Here is a 17291-nt window from a genome sequence, read left to right as displayed (position 1 = left end):
TCCTGATTCTTCATGTCTCCTGTCCCATCACCTCCGAATACAGGACATTCCTTTCACCCCTGGCTGAACGCTCTTCAGCGTGTCTTATTTACATTTATAACTCAGCACAGTCTGTGCTCAGGAAATATTTGTTGAGTGAGTGAATGAATGAACGTGGTTACTTAACTCTTTTCCATGGTGGCCTGCACTCAGTCAAACGAATAGTGTAAACTGATGGTGATAAGATTTATCTTGTTTGCCAACTCTGATCTACTGGTAATGGTTTCTTAGAGTGATGTGTTGAGGCTGCTTCCAGGGTTCAGGGAAGGAGAATGTTTGGTTTGATTATCATTGCTCACAGTGGGTGTGGGAAAGGGGGCTGGTCACTTGCATTTCTGGTGGAGACAGTGATTCATTTTCATTGCACATTATTGGGTATCTCCTAGAGGTGGGTGCTGAGTGTGCTACTGGAATAATGAGATAGGTGGGACATTCTATCTTGGGAGTCCACGCTTAGTTAGTAGTGAAGTCAAAGATATAAGTAGTTGTGGGGTTTTGTTGTTTTTTTAAAATAAAAGCATCCAGTATTCTGATAAGCAGTTTATTTTCTTTTTTCTTTTTAGTTTAAATGATAACTGTAAGCTGGAGTGATCCAGGACGTTTTTATAGTGGAGGTGATAACCTGAAGTGGGCCCACAAATTGAGTGCATCTCAGATGGTCTGACTCATAATGCTTCCAAGTCCTAATTCTCATTGTCCCTTTTTGGTTTCAGGTTCTTTCTTTCGCTGACCTGTCTTTCTTAGGGCAGAATAATAGTAGATGCCGATTATAAAAATTAACATGTTAGATACATTTGTGTTTTGAACCTTCACAACTCTACCAAGAAATAATATTAAAGGTGATGATAATATCAAGAAATAATAGTAGCCCTAGCCAATTTGGCTCAGTGGATAGAGCGTTGGCCTGTGGACTGAAGGGTTCTGGGTTCGATTCTGGTCAAAGGGATATACTGAAGGGTCCTGGGTTCGATTCCAGTCCAGGGCACGTATCTCAGTTGCAGGCTCAATCCTTGGCCCTGATTGGGGTGTGCGTGGGAGGCAACCAGCCAATGTGTCTCTCTCACATCACTGTTTCTCTTGTCTATCTCTCTCCCTTCCACTTTCTCTAAAAATCAATGGAAAAGTATCATTGGTTGAGGATTAACAACAACAACAAAAGGAAATAATAGTATAAGTACATTGTTAAGAAATATGAAGCTACCAAGAGCGGTACCATCCAAAATTGTTAAGAGTGTATTATATATATGTACATACATATAATTTTTAAATATTTTTATTGATTTCAGAGAGGAAGGGAGAGGGGGAGAAAGAGAAACATCAGTGATAAGAGAGAATCATTGATCAGCTGCCTCTGTATGTATCCCCCACTGGGGATCGAGCCTGCAACCTGGGCATGTGCCCTGACTGGGAATTGAAACCTGGCCTCCTGCTTCATAGGCTGGTGCTCAACCACTGAGCTACACAGGCTGGGCAAGAGTGTATTATATTAAATGTTAGGTTAGCAATCATGGGAAAGGCATATCCTCCTCTGTAAATCAAGAAATTGACACGTTGGTTTACCAGTCATCACTCTGTTGTGATTTTGGTTAATGTATATCAGTTTCTTAAATTTTAATAAACTTTTCTTAATTCTATAGAATTGAATTTCCAGATGCACAAAGCTAAGAATCAAATAGGCTCACTTGTTAGCTTGCACATAGGGTAAAATCCCAGAGCCTCTGTAATTCTTGACGCTGGACATGCAGGTAGGTCCCTGCGGGTCTTGCTAAGGTCATTTATGCAGCAGGAATGTATGGTGGCTTGGCTCAGTAAAAAGTGAGATTGGAAGTTGAAAAGACTTTTTTGACATCTAGACTCAGAATTACATGGTGTCACTTGTGCTACCTTTTGGTCATAGTGAATCTTGAAGCCGGTCTAAATTAAAGGGATGGGAAAATAAATGCTATTTCTTCATGGGAAGAATAGCAAAGTCATCCTTCAAAAGGGCTTGTTTAACGTGATGGGAAGAATTATTGTAGGCATCTTGGCACATTATTTAAGTTTTTTGCCCCTTTATTCCATTAATTGTGCTATATATATCTGGAGACTTACGTTTTTCAGTTTTGGGAGATTTAAAAATATTATGTCTTTTGTAATTTTCTCTTATTTTCTTGCTTCTGTTTCTGGAACTCCTGTTGCTAAAATGTTGGATCTGCTGGATTAATTCTCTGTATCTTATTATTTCTTCTCTATTGTCTATTTCTTTGTTGTCCTAATTTCTAGGTAATTTCCTTGACTTTGCCATTTATTTTGAATTTTCAGTTTCTACAAGTTCAATCTTGTCCTGTGTTCCTTTCTTATAGCCTCCTATTTTTTTCATGGATGCAATATCTTCTCTTTTTTTGTTAATCCTCATCCGAGGATATTTTTCCATTGATTTTTAGGGAGAGTGGAAGAGAGAGGGAAAGACAGAGAGAAATATCAATGTGAGAGAAACACATTGATTGGTTGCCTCCTACAGGAGCCCTGACCAAGGTCGGAGCCGGGAGGAGCCTGAAACCAAGGTATGTGCCCTTGACTGGACTTGAACCCGGGACCCTTTGGTCCACAGGCTGACGCTAGCCACTGACCCAATCCAGCTAGGGCTCTTCTTTTATCTTTAAGGGTATTAATCATATTTAAAATATTTTCTCATTTGGTCCCTTTATTGTCTTTATTTCTTCCATGTACCTTTTTTTTTAGAAACTTTAAAAAAAATCTTTCTTCAGTTTTCTGATGATTTTAGGCCTCTATTCATATTTAAGAGTGAGGGACACACACACACACACACACACACACACACATTTGGAAACTTTGTGTACCTGGTGGGCTTGTTGACTAAGACTGCCAGCAGTTAGACTCTGGGTTTTTCAGTTTCTGCAGAAGGCAATTTTCTCATCTGTCTGCATTCTGACAGTAGGATAGGAGGATGGGAACTAGGGCTCTGAGTTCAGCATGACTTTCACATGGCTCCTCATCATATTGTAGCATCTCACTCCCATATTCCTCTGGGCCATTATGGACCTGATCCGTGAGCCTCTTTAGTTCATTTTCCCCCCAGAGAATAAACCTGCTTAGCCATGGGGGTGGAGGAGGATGAGTTGCTTGGGTGTGCAAGTTTAAGGAGACTGGGTGAGTCTTTCTGCCGTTTTTATGGACCTCACACAAGTAACCCTATTCATAGCCCAGAGCTGCAGTTTTGTCGTCCAGAGGTCTCTAGGTTCTAGCTGTTGCTTAGTGGGTTATCCCCTTGGCTTTCTGTTTTTCAAACGTTTGTTGCCATCTTCCTTCTGTAGTTGTCTTCTTGTGGGTCCTCTTTCTTCTTGGGATCGTTCCTATCATTTTGATGGAGTTTCATGGGGGAACATAGGGGTAGATAGATGCCCATGGCAACCAGAGGCCCCATTTCCCTTTTCTTGTAGTTTCTTGGTACAGATCCTGTGCTGCCTATTATTCTGATTGTTATTTGTTTCCATTATGTGAGTGAGTTATTCCTAGGCCAGTTGTTTGTAGTTTAGTATTGAGGAGGGTCCAGGGCAGAGTTATCCCCTCTGAGTTCCTTTAGCCTTTGCTTCCTCCCAGGCAACGAGATTGGCTACTAGACGCCTCCTTCCCATACCTGCTTCTTCAAAGAGAGTGTGTCTGAGTATTTCTTTCTCACTGTCTTCCCCATACCTCTCTGTGTTGCCAGTCCAGACTCAGGTGATTCTGGACACCAGTCCACACTGTTTTCACTGTATAAACTAAGGAGTCTTGCCCCTCAGGGGTGTTCCCTCAGCTGTGCAGAACAGCTCTTCACATGTTTCCTCTGGGTCTTCCTTCATCCCGTTTGACCTTCCTGGTCTCTGGCAGCACTTTCTCACGACTGGCCTCAAGAGTTGTGGATGATTCTTGGTGTTACCAGAGGAGGACTTTGAGCTTTCTTTCCCTTATTTCTAAGTGATTTGTGAAAGTGGGCAGAAAGTTTTTATTCTGCCATCTTTGTTGTACTCTCATTAATTTTATATTAGTTTTTATTAGTTTCTGTCTCAAAAAGTGGACTTTTCCTAATATTATGCTTCAATTGAAAGGCTTTTTACATACTCACCTGAAATTCTGACTACATGGTACACAGCCTTTTTCTTTCTTAATTTTTGCTTCATGTCCTTCTAGGGAAGATCCTCCAACATGTTCTCAGCCAGACAGTGATGATGAGGCAGAAGAAATACAGGTTGGTTCTACTCTATTCTGTAGATTGTTCTAATTTCAGTGATCTCTGAAATAGTTCTGACCTTTAGTTCTTAGCATATATTCATTGAAGTGAGAAATTACATGAAAATCTCACTTTAATACCTTTATTTACATACTAGAGGCCCAGTGCATGAATTCGTGCATGGGTGGGGTCTGGCCAACCTGACCCTGATTGGGGCCCAATCAGGGCCGGGCAGGAGGGGCCGTGGGCTATTTGCTGGCAGGCCTTGCCCCCGATTGGGGTGGGGGGGCAATCGGGGGTAGGGCGGCCCGGGGGGAGGGGCTGTGGCGGGGGTTGACCAGCTGTCCCGCCCTTGATGGGGTGGGAGAGGCCGATTGGGAGCAGGGCCAGCCTGCGGGAGGGGCCACAGGAGTTTGGCTGGCCAGCCCCACCCCAGATCAGGCCGGTTTGCTGGCCGCAGTGAGTGTCATAGCAACCGGTTGTTCCAGTCATTACAGCGTTCCGGTCGCTGGCTTTTTATATATATAGATACTTTGTGTTCAGGAAAACATGTCATCTGTTTATATATAAATTTTACATGGAGTACTGCTTTTTTGGAAGCCCAGTACATTATCTACATTTAATGTTTTTTTCTATTCTCTTCTTCATGCAGTGGTCAGATGATGAGAACACAGCCACACTAACGGTAAGAACAGAGCGCCAGCCTGGGGACAGCCTCACACTATCACACAGCTGCATCAGGCTTCAGTGCATGCCTCTGAATTCCCATCTACTCGCCCTTTCAAATGTCATGTTTTTCTATTGGCTATTATGTATTACTATCATTTTTAAAATTTATTATTAAAGTTTTTAAAAATATATTTTTATTGATTTCAGAGAGGAAAGGAGAAGGAGAGAGAGAGAAACATCAATGATGAGAGAGAATCATTGATTGGCTGCCTCCAGCATGCACCCCACTGGGGACTGAGACCGCAACCCAGCCATGTACCCCTACCAGGAATTGAACTGTGACCTCCTGATTCATAGGTAGACACTGACCCACTGACCCATGCCAGTCTGGCTATTAAAATTCTTTAAAATTGATTTTAGAGCGAAAGGGAGGGAGAAGGAGAGAAAGAGAGGGAAACATTGATGTGAGAGAGAAACATTGATTGGTTGCTTCCCGTAGGGCCCTGACTAGAGATTGAGCCCACAAACCAGGTATGTGCTCTGACTGAGAACCGAACTTGCAGCCCTTCAGTGCATGGGACTCCGCTGCAACCAACTGAGCCACACTGGCCAGGGCTATTATGTATTATTTTGAAAAAGAACTTGAATCACTCCTTGTAGGCAAACATGGCCTGCTCTTTCCCCCTTTGATTACAAAGGAAATATTTTACGTTCATAATTGATGCTTTGACTTGTTTCTCTTAAGTTCTAAAAGAAGGAATCAAGTCTAGATCTATGGGAGCTAAATTAAAGTGAAAATCTATATTCGCTTACTCACATATATTTAAATATCATAAAACATTACAATTTCTTTTAAGTGAGAGTAGAGGACTTTATGACATTAATCAGTAGCTTGTGTAAAAATGTAAAAGTTGATTAAGCTTATTATAATTTTTCAGAGTAAGAGTATTATTGTCAAATGTAACATAAAATATTTTTTAATTGATTTTATAGACAGAGGAAGAGGGTCTGGAGAGAGAGAGAGAAGAGGAGAGGAGAGGAGAGGAGGAAAAGGAGAGAAAGAGAGAGGCATCAATTTGTTTTTTCACTTATCTATGTATTCTTGTATGTGCCCTGACCATGGATGGAACCCACAACCTTCATGTACTAGTATTGGGACAATGCTCTAACGATCTTTGCTACCTGGTCAGAGCCTAATATATATATACTAGAGGCCCCGTGCACAAAAATTTGTGCACTCGGGGGTCCCTCAGCCCATCCTGTGCCCTCTCGCAGTCTGGGACCCCTCCGGGGATGTCCACCTGCTGGCTTAGGCCTGCTCACCGGGGGATTGTGCCTAAGCTGGCAGTGATACATCCCTTGGGGGATGTCCACTTGCCAATGGGCCAAAGCTGCAGTTGAACATCCACAGAGCTGCTGAGGAGGCAGGAGAGGCTCCCACCATCGCCAATGTGATGCCTTCAGCCTGGCTTGTGGCTGAGCAGTGCTCCCCCTGTTGGAGTGCACTGACTACCAGGGGGCAGCTCCTGCATTGAGCTTCTGCCCCCTGGTGGTCAGTGTGTGTCATAGTGACCAGTCATTCCCAGTCGTTCTGCTGTTAGGGTCAATTTGCACATTACCGCCCTAACGGGTTTGGCTCAGTGGATAGAGCATCGGCCTGCGGACTGAAGGGTCTCAGGTTTGATTCTCGTCAAGGGCATGTACTCTGGTTGCGTACACATCCCCAGTAGGGAGTGTGCAGGAGGCAACTGATCGAAGTTTCTCTCTCATCGATGTTTCTAACTCTCTATCCCTCTCCCTTCCTCTCTGTAAAAAATCAATAAAATATATTTGGGGAAAAAAATTGCATGTGCACATTACCCTTTTATTATATAGGATAGAAGCCTGGTGCACAGGTGGGAGCCAGCTGGTTTGCCCTGAACGGTGTCCCAGATCAGGGTGGGCAGGGGACCCCCAGCTCCCTACGATCGCCCACGCCGCCCCTGCTCGCGATCGCTGGCTCTGCCCATGCTCACGCCTAACACCTCTGGCCAAGGCATTAGGCCTGGGCAAGAGACCCCCAGCTCCCCACCATCATCAACTCGGCCCCTGCTCCCTGCAATTGACTGCTCCGCCCTAATGCCTCTCACCCAGGCATTAGGCCTGGGCAGGGGACCCATAGCTCTCCAAGGGACCTCCTGCTCCACCCCTTCCCAGGCCTAACGCCTGTGGCCAAGGCATTAGGCCTGGGCAGGGGACCCCAAGCTCCCACCATCAGCGACTGTGACCCTGCTCCCCATGATCACTGGCACTGCTCCGGCCCAGGCCTAATGCCTCTGGCCAAGGCATTAGGCCTGGGCAGGGGACCCCCGCAGCTGCAGCCTCCCAAGATCATGGGCTCCACCCCTACCCAGGCCTTACGCTTCTGCGTTGGGCCCGGGCAGCGGGGACCCCCAGCTGCAGCTGCACCTGCCCCGGCCTAACACCTCCTCTGGCTGAGGCGTTAGGCCTGGGCAAGGGACACCCCCAGTTGCAGCCGCCTGCGATGTGGGCTCCACCCCTGCCTGGGCCTTACTCCTCTGGCTGAGGCGTGAGGCCCCGGCAGTGGGGACCCCCAGCTGCAGCTGCCCCTGCCCAGCCTAACGCCTCACTAACTCCTCTGGCCTAGGCGTTAGGCTGGGCTGGGGACCGCCCGCAGCTGCAGCCGCCCCCCCCCCCCCCCCCCCATTGTGGGCTCCGCCCCTGCCCAGGCCTTATGCCTCTGGCTGAGGCGTGAGGCCCGGGCAGTAGGGACCCCCAGCTGCAGCTGCCCCTGCCCAGCCTAACGCCTCTGGCCAAGGCGTTAGGCTGGGCAAGGGACCCCCCCCGCAGCTGCAGCCGCCCCCCGATCGTGGGCTCCGCCCCTGCCTGGGCCTTATGCCTCTGGCTGAGGCGTGAGGCCCGGGCAGTGGGGACCCCCAGCTGCAGCTGCCCCTGCCCAGCCTAACGCCTCTGGCCGAGGCTTTAGGCTGGGCAGGGGATCCCCCGCAGCTGCAGCCGCCCCCCAATCGTGGGCTCCGCCCCTGCCCGGGCCTCATGCCTCTGGCTGAGGCATGAGGCCCGGGCAGTGGGGACCCCCAGCTGCAGCTGCCCCTGCCCAGCCTAACGCCTCGCTAACGCCTCTGGCCAAGGCCTTAGGCTGGGCTGGGGACCCCCCGCAGCTGCAGCCGCCCCCCCCCCCCCATTGTGGGCTCCGCCCCTGCCCGGGCCTTATGCCTCTGGCTGAGGCGTGAGGCCCGGGCAGTGGGGACCCCCAGCTGCAGCTGCCCCTGCCCAGCCTAACGCCTCTGGCCAAGGCGTTAGGCAGGGCTGGGGACCCCCCGCAGCTGCAGCCGCCCCTGCCCCGGGCCTTATGCCTCTGGCTGAGGCGTGAGGCCCAGGCAGTGGGGACCCCCAGCTGCAGCTGCCCCTCCCCAGCCTAACGCCTCTGGCCAAGGCGTTAGGCAGGGCTGGGGACCCCCCGCAGCTGCAGCCGCCCCCCCCCCCCCCGCCCCGATTGTGGGCTCCGCCCCTGCCCGGGCCTTATGCCTCTGGCTGAGGCGTGAGGCCCGGGCAGTGGGGACCCCCAGCTGCAGCTGCTCCCCCGCAGCTGCAGCTGCCCCCCGATCGTGGGCTCCGCCCCTGCCCGGGCCTTATGCCTCTGTCTGAGTCGTGAGGCCCGGGCAGTGGGGACCCCCAGCTGCAGCTGGCCCTGCCCAGCCTAACGCCTCTGGCCGAGGCTTTAGGCTGGGCAGGGGACCCCCGCAGCTGCAGCCGCCCCTGCACCGGGCCTTACGCCTCTGGCTGAGGCGTGAGGCCCGGGCAGTGGGGACCCCAGCTGCAGCCGCCCCTCCCGGGCCTTTTGCCTCTGGCGGAGGCATTAGGCCCGGGCAGAGGATCCCCCAAGCTGCAGCCGCCCCCTGATGGGCTCCACCCCTGCCCGTGCCTAATGCCTCTGGCCGAGGCGTTAGGGCAGCGGGGACCCCCAGCTGCAGCCTTCCCCCCACCCAGCTGCAACCGCTCCCTGATCGTGGGCTCCGGGCAGCGGCTGCAGCCACCCGGAGATCCCTGGCCCCACCTCTGCCCAGCTCCCATTGCTGGCTCCACCCCTACTTCCTGCTATCACTGGCCAGAGCGGCAAAGGCCAGGATTCTCTGATCATGGCCGGGGGGCAGGGCAAAGGCGGCCCTAGGGCCGCCTTTGCCCTGCCCCCCGGCTCTTAGCTCCCCCCTGGGTTTCCGATCACTGTCAGTGCCAGGGGGCTTCTTCTGTGCTTTCCATTTTGCCTCCCTGCATTGTGCCTACATATGCAAATTAACCGCCATCTTTGTTGACAGTTAACCGCCATCTTGGCTGGTGATTAATTTGCATATCTCGCTAATTAGCCAATGGGAAGGGTAGCGGTCGTACGCCAATTACCATGTTTCTCTTTTATTAGTGTAGATATATTTAAAAAATTTTATTGGTGAAAGTATTACATATGTCCTCTTTTTCCCTCCATTGACCACTTCTAACCCACCTCCACTCTCCAGCTCAGGCTTTCACCACCCTATTATCTGTATCCATGGGTTATGCATATATGCATTAAAGATTCTTTGGTTGATCTTTTCCTACCCACCCACTGTCCCCGCACCTTCCCTCTGAGATTCCGCAGTATATTCTAAGCTTCTATGACTCTGGATCTCTTTTGATCATCAGTTTATTTTGTTCATTATATTGCACATATGAGTGAGATTATGGGATACTTGTCTTTCTCTGACTGGTTTATTTCACTTAGCATAATACTCTCTAGGTCCCTCCATGCTGTCTCAAAGGGTAGGAGAACCTTCTTTTTTACTGCTGCATCGTATTCCATGGTGTAAATGTACCACAGCTTTTTTATCCACACATCTACTGATGGGCACTTGGGGTGTTTCAAGATATTAGCTATTGTAAATTGTGCTGCTATAAACATAGGGGTACATACATTCTTTCTGATTGATGTTTCAGGTCTCTTAGGATATATTCTTAGAAGTGGGATTACTGGGTCAAATAGCAGGTCCATATTTAATTTCTTGAGGAAACTCATTCTATTTTCCATAATGGCTGCACCAGTCTGCATTCCCACCAGCAGTGTACTAGGATTCCCTTTTCTCTACATCTTCACTAGCACTTGTCATTTGTTGATTTGTTGATGGTAACTATCCTTTTTTTTCTTTTTCTTTTTTTGATGGTAGCTATTCTGACAGATGTGAGGTGATACCTCATTGTTTTAATTTGCATCTCTCTGATAGTTCGGTTCTATAGTTTCACTTAGATGCTTTTCTGGCGAGTCCTCTTTTTCTTTCCTTTGGGGGTTTCTTTGTCTACCCATGTTTGATCTCACCGACAGATCTAGATGTTGAGTCGTTCAGGGGCTGCTCCTTGGGTGGCTGTGGCTTCTCAGTGACTTTGTGCATTTTCTCATGTCTCTTGGGTTTCTGTATGTCCCCGTTGGAGAAGTGTCTATTTAGGTTCTTTGCCCATTTTTTTTTTTTAAATATATTTTATTGATTTTTTACAGAGAGGAAGGGAGAGAGATAGAGAGTTAGAAACATCGATGAGAGAGAAACATCAATCAGCTGCCTCCTGCACATCTCCTACCGGGGATGTGCCCACAACCCAGGTACATGCCCTTGACCGGAATCGAACCTGGGACCCTTCAGTCCGCAGGCCGACGCTCTATCCACTGAGCCAAACCGGTTTTGGCGTCTTTGCCCATTTTTAAATTGGATTGTTTGTCTTCCTTTTGTTAAGTTGTATGAGTTCCTTATATATTTTGAGTATTACCCATTTATCATATGTATCATTGCCAAATATGTTTTGTTGATGGTTTCTTTTGCTGTGCAAGAAGCTTTTTATTTTGATGTAGTCCCATTTGTTTATTTTCTCCTTAGTCCTCTGCCCTAGGAGATGTATTCATAAACATATTGCCATTAGAGATGTCTGAGATTTTGCTGCCTATGGTTTCTTCTAGAATTTGTATGGTTTCACAACTTATATTTAAGTCTTTTATCCATTTTGAGTTTATTCTTGTGTATGATATAATTTGGTGGTCTAGTTTCATGTTTTTTTGCAATTTTCCCAGCATCATTTATTGAAGAGAATGTCTTGATTCCATTGTATGCTCTTGCCTCCTTTGTCAAATATTAATTGAGCGTAATGGCGTGGTTCAATTTCTGGGATCTCTGTTCTCTTCCATTGATCTATATACCTGTTCTTGTGCCAGTATAAGGCTGTTTTGAATTCGGTGGCTTTGTAGTATAACTTCAAATCTGGTATTGTGATCCCTTCAACTTTGTCAGCAGGGCTTTTGTTGCTGGGAATGATTTGATTACTGCTTCTATTTCCTCAATTGTTATTGGCTTATTCAGATTTTCTGTTTCTTCCTAATTCAGTTTTGAGAGATTGTATTTTTTCTAGGAATTTGTCCATTTCATCCACATTGTCCAGCTTGTTGGCATATAGTTGTTCATAGTATTTTCTTACAATCCTTTGTATTCCTGTGGTGTTCAGCTGTTGTGTCTCTGCTTTCATTTCTGATTTTATTTATTTGGGTCCTCTCTCCTTGTTTCTTGATTAGTCTGACTAATGATTCATCAATCTTGTTTATGTTTTCAAAGAACCACTCTTGGTTTCATTGATTTTTTTGTATTGTTTTTTAGTCTCTAAGTCATTTATTTATGGTCTAATCTTTATTATTTTCTTCCTTCTACTTGCTCTTGTCTTTTCTTATTCTTCTCTAATTATTTAAGTTTCAGAGTTAAATAATTTATTATTAATTTTTCTTGTTTTTTGAGGTAGTCCTGTAGTGCTGTGAGCTTCCCTCTCAGTACTGGTTTTGTTGTTGTGTATTCATTTTCATTTGTTTTCAGGAAGTTTTGGATTTCTGTTTTCATCTCATTGGTAACCCATTCATTGTTTAATAACATGCTATTTAGCCTCCATATGTTTAAATGTTTTTGAGTGTTTTTACTGTAGTTGATTTCTAATTTCATTCCATTGTGATCTGAGATGTTTTATATGATTTTCACTCTTCTTGAACTTGTAGGTACTTGTTTTGTGTCTTAACATGTGGTCTGTCTTGCAGCCTTTAAGGTTCTCTCTTTGTCCTGAACATTTGCCGTGGTAATTATGATGTGTCTTGGTGTGGGTCTTTTCGGGTTCACCTTGTTTGGGACTCTCTGTGCTTGTGTGACTTTTTTCTTCCCCACCTCCGGGAAGTTTTCTGATATTATTTCTTTGAATAGGTTTTCTAACCCTTGTTCCTCTTTCTGTTGTTCTGGCACCCCTATTATTCGTATGTTGTTTCGTTTCATGTTGTCCCATAGCTCCCTTAGGCTCTCCTCCTTGTCTTTTAATTTTTTTCTCCAATTGCAGTTCAGTTTGGGTGTGTTTTGCTTCCCTGTCTTCTAATTCGCTAATTCGGTCCTCTGCTTCTCCTAGTCTACTGTTGATGCTTTCAATGGTGTTTTTTATTGCAGCTATATCACTCTTCATTTCTTCTTTTTTCTTACATAAATTATTGATTTTTCATCCATTTCTTTTTGATTCTTACATAAGTTGTTGATTTTTTCATCTGTTTCTTCTTGATTCTTGCATAAGTTGTTGATTTTTTCCTCCATCCAGTTTATGCACTCTAGGACCCTTAATCTGGATTCTTTTTCTGACATGTTGCATGCCTCTGTTTCACTTAGATGCTTTTCTGGCGAGTCCTCTTTTTCTTTCCTTTGGGGGTTTCTTTGTCTACCCATGTTTGATCTCACAGACAGATCTAGATGTTGAGTCATTCAGGGGCTGCTCCTTGAGTGGCTGTGGCTCCTCGGGCTGCGGTTGCTCCTCGGGCGGTTGTGGTAGCAGTTGCTCCTCTGGTGGGTGCTGTTCACAGCCGTGGTGGCTCCTCTGGTGCAGGGAGGCTTCTCACACAGCTGCTGTTCCTCAGACAGAGGGTGTGCTGATCAGGAGGCTGCTATTCCTAGGATGGGGGCAGGCTACACACGCAGCTGCTACTCCTTGAACTGGGACAGACTGCTCACGTGGCTGCTCTTCCTTGAATGGGGGCTGGCTGCACGCTGCTGTTGTTCCTCTGATGTTGTGGGCTGCTTGTGGGGCTACTGCTCCTTGCACTTGGACAGGTTGATTGCAAGTCTGCTGCTCCTCGGATAGGGGTGGGCTGCTTGCACAGCTGCTGCTCTTTGGACGGGAGTAAGCTGCACGCATCGCTGTACCTCTTCTCCAGGTGTCTGGTTATGTTACACTTTTATTATTTTAGATGACTTTTCAGCCTTTTTCATCTCAAGGTACACATAAACTAATTACTAAAATCCTGTGGCACACCAAAAGTAATTTTTTGCCGATCTGACCAAAAAAAATTAAGTATAATTTTGATTAATTCACTCCAGACGGCTATTGTGTTGACTGTTGTATTTTTTTAAAATATATATTTTATTGATTTTTTTACAGAGAGGAAGGGAGAGGGATAGAGAGAAACTTTGATGAGAGAGAAACATTGATCAGCTGCCTCCTGCACACCCCCTACTGGGGATGTACCCGGAACCAAGGTACATGCCCTTGACCAGAATTGAACCTGGGACCCTTCAGTCTGCAGGCCGACACTCTATCCATTGAGCCAAACCGGTTAGGGTGACTGTTGTATTTTTTAAATTGAGAGTCTGAGGGAAAAGAGGTCAATGCCCCTGATTAAATAGTCAGGTATTTGCTGTTTTAAAAATTCTTGTAGCACATCAGTGTGCCTCATGCAGTATGCGTAGCACACTGGTTGAAAATCACTGGTATAAGCCATTTGATTTATTTTGCAGTGTGTAGTTTAGCTAATTTCAGACTGTTTTAACATTTTCGCCCCTATGGAAGAACTTATTACTGGATTTTTCAGAATTTGCAGCTGCCCAGTAGATGGCAGCATAAATTAAGGGATACCTGTGACTTTGTTGAGTATCTGTTAATATCTTTGTGTTCTGTCTTTCCTGCAGGCTCCACTTCACATCTCTCATTCTCCTTTTCTGTACTTTATTTTTGTGTGTTCCTTTCATAATGACATAGGCTTTAAGCAAAGCATACTAATCACATTTAAGTTCCTTCACAACAGTAGTTCTATCTACTTCCTGGCTGAAATTACACTTAGAATGTTTTAGTTTCTTACTTATATAAGATAGGGATTTTCAAATCAACCAAAAAAGAAAGAACACTTTAATTTCACCAAGATCCTGTTTTTGAGGTTCATTTATATTAAAACTTGTCAGGAAATAGTAGTGTTTAAATACAGTTTTATCACATAATTTATTCTCATTCTCATGAAACCTTTGGGGCATTTATCCAAGAATCTGTTCCTGCAAATGAAAAGGCTTCTGGACCTTTTAAATGTCAGGAGTTATTTCTGAGAATTGGACTATATGTACAAGTGATACTCCATCTATCTCTTTTCACTTAATAAATACTGGTTTTATGTAGGTGTTAAAGAACCATTCATTTCTTTCCTCAAATCCCCAGGTGCTTGTGACATCTGTCTCTTTAGTTTATGGGTTTTATTTGTTTTGGAAAGTGACATTTGGGCATGTTTCCCCTTTTTGGCAAATGTTATTTGATCATGGATTCTGTTTAACTGAGTTCAGATTTCTGATAGTGATTTGTATTCTGGATTATTTTTTAACACCCTAGGTAGTGTAACCTTGTGATTTTGATCATGTTTTCTATATTTATTGTGATGATATTGACCTGCGCAAATTATTTCTTTTCTCTTTAGGCACCGGAATTTCCTGAGTTCACCACGACAGTCCAAGAAGCTATCAATTCCCTTGGGGGCAGTGTATTTCCTAAGCTTAACTGGAGTGCCCCAAGGGTAGGCCACATCAGTAAATCTCTCATTGTTTGAGTATTCTTTGCTTTGCTATTCATTTCATTTTATGTCCCCACAGAAGGGCTCATTACATTCCTAAGTCTAGGGAAAATGCCATGGAATTTATTTTTATTTTCCCTTGTTATTTTATTTTCCTGATTTTGTAGTACACTTTCCTGGCTCTGTAAAGTACTGTACATTTTGCCAAAAGACAGTTTCAATCTCTTGTGCTGCTGATCATGCTAGAAATATGAGGAAATCTATGTTGTGTCCTTTTCAAAACTTTAGCTATTCAGTTAAACAAAGATATTTCTCTATTGAAAAGGAATAAAATTTAAATGTCACAGGTTCTAGAAATAGAGCAGTTTGAGAAATCAACTGATACCTTCTTACGTTGTTTTATTATTTTAACATTGCATCAACAATATTTTTTTTTTAAGTTAGGGTCTGTGGAAAAATTTACTATTTTTCTAATCCAATAAAAAACAATTTTATGACAGCAAAGGTCATTGAAAGAATCAAAGACTTCTTTGCATTTTCAGAAATCATCTCATGCTTATCTTTATTCTAAAATGAATGAGATTTATTTAATTTAATGTTTATTCTCACTTATTAAAGTTAATAACATATATACATTGTTTAAATTTTCAAAAGCCCTGGACGCTTTCTTAAAAAATCAGCAGGTCCTGACATGCTTTGCTTCACCATTTCCCATTCCTCAGAGGCTTTCAAATATTTTAGTATATTCTTTTGTTATTTTCTCCTACTTCTTTATTCTTCAATGTAATATATTTATTATTAACTTCCTACTCTGGAACAGAAAGATTCAACTTTTATCTCTGGTTCTCACTATTTCCTATTCTACCATTCTCATCATAGCAATATACTTTTTATTAGATTAGTGTTCAGGGTTTCTAATATTATGATTATGCAAACACTATGTACACACCTGATATATACTATATTATAGTTACTTATATGTTCTTATTCAATATTTTGTTTTCCCTGGAGTTAATAATTGTCTTGTTTATGTAGTTGCATGGTTTCAGTGTATATACTATTGTTTTAATGGAGTCAAATCTCTGTGTTCAATATACATTTTAATCAGAAGTTCTTCATCTTTTTCAATGGGAAAAATTTAAAAGAAGTTACTGAAACTCATTTTTACTTTATATATGAGCAGTAATTTGAATCATTCCTTACTACTGAACTAGGTTGAGGCTTTCCATTTAAGTTGGATAAATTATTTGTGGTTTTAAGTTATTCATTTGTTCTTATTTATTGAGTGCCTACTATGTACCAGTGTTTTTCCATATTGTAAATAGTTGAATAGTTTTTTAAATAATCATTAGTTTTCTCAAAATTATTATTTTTTATTTATTTTTTAAAATATATTTTTATTGATTTCAGAGAGGAAGGAAGAGGGGGAGAGAGATAGAAACATCAATGATGAGAGAGAATCATTGATTGGCTGCCTCCTGCATGCCCCCCACTGGGGATCGAGCCCGCAACCTGGGCATGTGCCCTTGACTGGAATTCAACCTGGGACCCTTCAGTCCGCAGGCTGACGCTCTATCCACTGAGCCAAACTGGCTAGGGCTCTCAAAATTATTTTATTGTCCTGTGTCTGATCTATCTATGGGAGAAGTATGTTTTTAAATTACAATTATTTTGTCATTTTTAGGCATGTTTCACTAAGTTTTGTGCCTGTTGTGCCTGATATTCTTACTTTTTTTGTTTTGTTTATATGTATGATTCATCATTTAAAACTGTGATGATTCAGAATATCTCACCACTTCCACTCTCCCATATTTGATAGACTTGGGTCTTAAGTGCTCTATTATCAAACTTCAAGTGTTCTAGCTCTCCCGAAACAGGAAGAAGATAAAGGATCTCCTTTTTCTTAGAGAGTAGTTGGTCGGCCAGTTTATTTACACCTGTCTTCTAGCCCAAGAGTTAGCATTTCTGATACCTTCCCCCCGCCCCTTCTTTCATCATTAGCCAGAAAAACCTAGGGAAATGCTTTGCCTGAGTTAAAAGGGTGAGGGCTTTAACATCTGTGTTTATAACTGAGTGTCAACATGCAATGGTGATGCTATTCAGAAGTGTAATTGACATTTGACAGTATAGTTAAATTCTTACCTGGCTTTTTTCTTTAAGCCCTTGTAGAAGTAAGCATTATTAACTTGGTATACAGGCCTACGATTCATTCATAGTAACTAATTTGGAAAAATACTAAGTTGCATGTGTTTTATTATTTAGGATGCATACTGGATAGCAATGAATAGTTCTCTGAAATGTAAAACCCTCAGCGACATCTTTCTACTGTTCAAGAGTTCTGATTTCATCACTCGTGACTTCACTCAACCGTAAGTATGTTTCTTGTTCTCCATGTCAGTAGTTTCCCTACTTCTGAGATATTTTCTGTAGATGAAATTTCATTAGAGCTAGAACTATTGTAAACAGCAGTTCCATGTAACAAGTCTATTTCATATTGTCAAATGA

The 17291-nt window shown here is 43.9% G+C and overlaps 1 protein-coding gene across 3 annotated transcripts in view; it reads left to right on the top strand.

The window, feature by feature from the left end:
- Positions 1-17291, top strand: part of CDC123 (cell division cycle 123) — an 84009-nt gene that overhangs the window by 23651 nt on the left and 43067 nt on the right. For all 3 annotated transcript variants that reach the window (XM_070428428.1, XM_070428423.1, XM_070428418.1), the window contains 4 exons: positions 4210-4267; positions 4902-4934; positions 14694-14789; positions 17049-17155. In XM_070428428.1, coding sequence (XP_070284529.1) covers positions 4210-4267; positions 4902-4934; positions 14694-14789; positions 17049-17155 — 294 coding nt within the window. The remainder of the gene's footprint in view (positions 1-4209; positions 4268-4901; positions 4935-14693; positions 14790-17048; positions 17156-17291) is intronic.

Source organism: Myotis yumanensis, unplaced genomic scaffold (assembly GCF_028538775.1).
Source record: "Myotis yumanensis isolate MYYU_CA2020_CCGP unplaced genomic scaffold, mMyoYum1.0.hap1 SCAF_1, whole genome shotgun sequence".
NCBI classification, from domain to species: domain Eukaryota; kingdom Metazoa; phylum Chordata; class Mammalia; order Chiroptera; family Vespertilionidae; genus Myotis; species Myotis yumanensis.
Note: the sequence above shows the minus strand (reverse complement) of the source record. Positions and strands in the feature narration are given on the sequence as shown.